The 2,500-nt window shown below is 37.2% G+C and overlaps 1 protein-coding gene across 1 annotated transcript in view; it reads right to left on the minus strand.

The window, feature by feature from the left end:
* Positions 1 to 2,500, minus strand: part of LOC119572986 (lysophosphatidylserine lipase ABHD12-like) — a 40,163-nt gene that overhangs the window by 8,137 nt on the left and 29,526 nt on the right. The window contains exon 8 of the mRNA XM_037919970.1: positions 2,466 to 2,500. This exon is cut by the window's right edge and continues 93 nt beyond it. Within this exon, the coding sequence (XP_037775898.1) occupies positions 2,466 to 2,500 (35 nt within the window). The remainder of the gene's footprint in view (positions 1 to 2,465) is intronic.

Here is a 2,500-nt window from a genome sequence, read left to right on the forward strand (position 1 = left end):
GGACAGTTCTCATCCATGTGCTTCCTGTCTGGCCTCATATAAAGTGAGGCCAAGTTTGAATCTGAGTTTTGCCACCTCTGACTTAAACTTGTAGGTAGAGCAGCTCCTATAAATACATTATGGAAGCCACCACAAATGGGACATGAGTGATCATGACCAGGTTGGGCAATTAGAGGGCATAGAGCTGTGGTGCAGCAGTGTTTGGCAGGGTGGACTATACTCAAGCAATTCTGACGCTGACAGGGGGGGGGGGTTAATATGGTCGAACAGGAAGGCACTCTCTGCCAATATAAACCTTAAGGGGGAGGTCATATCTATGGAAAATAATCTTGGCAATACTGATGAGGACTTAATGTTGCCTTAATCGAGACAGTAAGCCTGGAGTATGTTTGGGAGAGAAATGGTCCTCTTGAGGGATAAGGGCTAGGCAGCTAAAAGAGGGGAATGCTAAACTTTGTGTAATAGCATTCGAAACTCTGGAATGACAAAAAGGGATAAAAACCTACACCAGCTACTCCTAAATTCTCAATCAGTCCTTCTACCATCTGTTAACCCCTGTCAGAAGATATGACCTACTAGAAGACATGAAGGCAAATGATCAAAATTATGGGCCAGGTTGGAGGTGTAACTGTGGTTGCAGTTGGGGTTGGAGTTGGGATGCTATTCCCTCTTTATATTTAATATGACTGAATAATCTTCATCTTCTTTATCTTTTTTATTATATAATAGTTTTCGGTCTTCCCTTTCACAGATTCCCTTAGTATTAGTGTCCACTCTAACTTCCTAGCTTGCCTAATTTGCCTTATGCTGGAGTGCCTGTAAATATTTCCCTAATCTGCTCATGATGCCCACTTTGTTGCATATCTTGCTTAACCAAATTTTCAAATAATAATAATAATATTAATTAAATAAATAAATAGTATGTGTGTGTGTGTGTGTGTGTGTGTGTGTGTGTGTGTGTGTGTGTGTGTGTGTGTGTGTGTGTGTGTGTGTGTGTGTGTGTGTGTGTGTGTGTGTGTGTGTGTGTGTGTGTTCTCTTGTGATTGTTATTGTTAATAATATTATTATCATAGTAATAATGTTATTATTAACAAAAATAATACTAACATTAATGGTAGCAATACTAATGTTGGAAATGAAAACTTTTTTTTCAAGAAATAAGGTAAACAGGTGAGGAAAGGTAGGTCTCATACCTTATTCTCATTAGTGAAAAAAAAATTGTGAAATCGTCTATGTATAAACAAATCTGACAAAACAAAACTACAATGGACAATGCATGTACACAATTGTAACTGGTTAACCCATTGCCGACGGGTGGCATGTACGCACATGCCATGGCATGGCGGGACCATCTGCCGGGGGCACGTACGCACATGCCATAGAGTATGTATGGACATGCCATGAGTTTTTTTTTTTGTTACAATCACGGCAAAAGATCATTTTTTTTCTAGTGAAAGTGTGATTAAGTCGGTTTTAACACTTTCTCATTTTTACCATGCAACAAACAAAAAAAATGCAACAAACCGACACTTTCAAACCGACACACTGCTTATTTTATTCAGACTATAGACCGAATAATGATCAACTATGGAGTCTATATAACAACAAAAATACCCTTCAGTCTCGATTTATCAGGAAGTTTGGCAAGTAGAGACTGTAAAAAATAATGAAAATTGAAAATACAACATATCTTCGTAGTATTACGATGAAACAGCATGGGATGCTGGTATTTGGCATGAGTGGTCGCGCATGCTAGGGCGACGATATAAGCCCCCGGCAGCAAGGCCCCGGCCTCTATGAATGCTACCCGTCAGTTATGGGTTAATCAAATTGCTTTTCATGGTTTAAATGAGAAACTTTTTCTTTCCAAATTTTACTTTTAATAAATTGCATTCTGTGACTAGATAAGATCTATTAGAAGATAGAGCCTGAAAATAATTACTGTATTGCAAGCTTCTTTTTAAGTTCATTCAGTTCCCATTGGAAATTGCACATTCACTTTGTATTTCTTGGTGACTGCTGCTCTAAGTTTCTAAATTTCTTCTCTCATCCATATCTTACAAATGTAATCTGTCATCCAAGGTACTTAAGAAGCACTGGCCTTAATACTGATTTCCTCATTCATATCCATTTGGTCTCTAATATAATTTCTGACTATCTGATACTTCAAAATTTGTTGTCTGATTCTATGGTATGCTCTCCAAACCCTCTAGTGATGTGATTTCCTGGTCTACATTTACACAATTTTCCTCCTTTTTAATTCCCATCACAGTTGTAAAAGTAGCATATTACCATCAAAACTGAACATGTATTACTTTTATAATTCTAGTGTATCAAATTACAGTCAATCTGATATTTAATTTTCACTTTACTTTCTGTAACAGAAGGTCCTTTTCTATGTAACAAAGTGTCATGAGTGAAACAATTTTACAAAAGTTCTTAAAACAACCATGAAAACATCTTACCTTAAAATCTCTGGCATTTCTGGAGCCCGACAAAT

Source organism: Penaeus monodon, chromosome 5, assembly GCF_015228065.2.
Source record: "Penaeus monodon isolate SGIC_2016 chromosome 5, NSTDA_Pmon_1, whole genome shotgun sequence".
NCBI classification, from domain to species: domain Eukaryota; kingdom Metazoa; phylum Arthropoda; class Malacostraca; order Decapoda; family Penaeidae; genus Penaeus; species Penaeus monodon.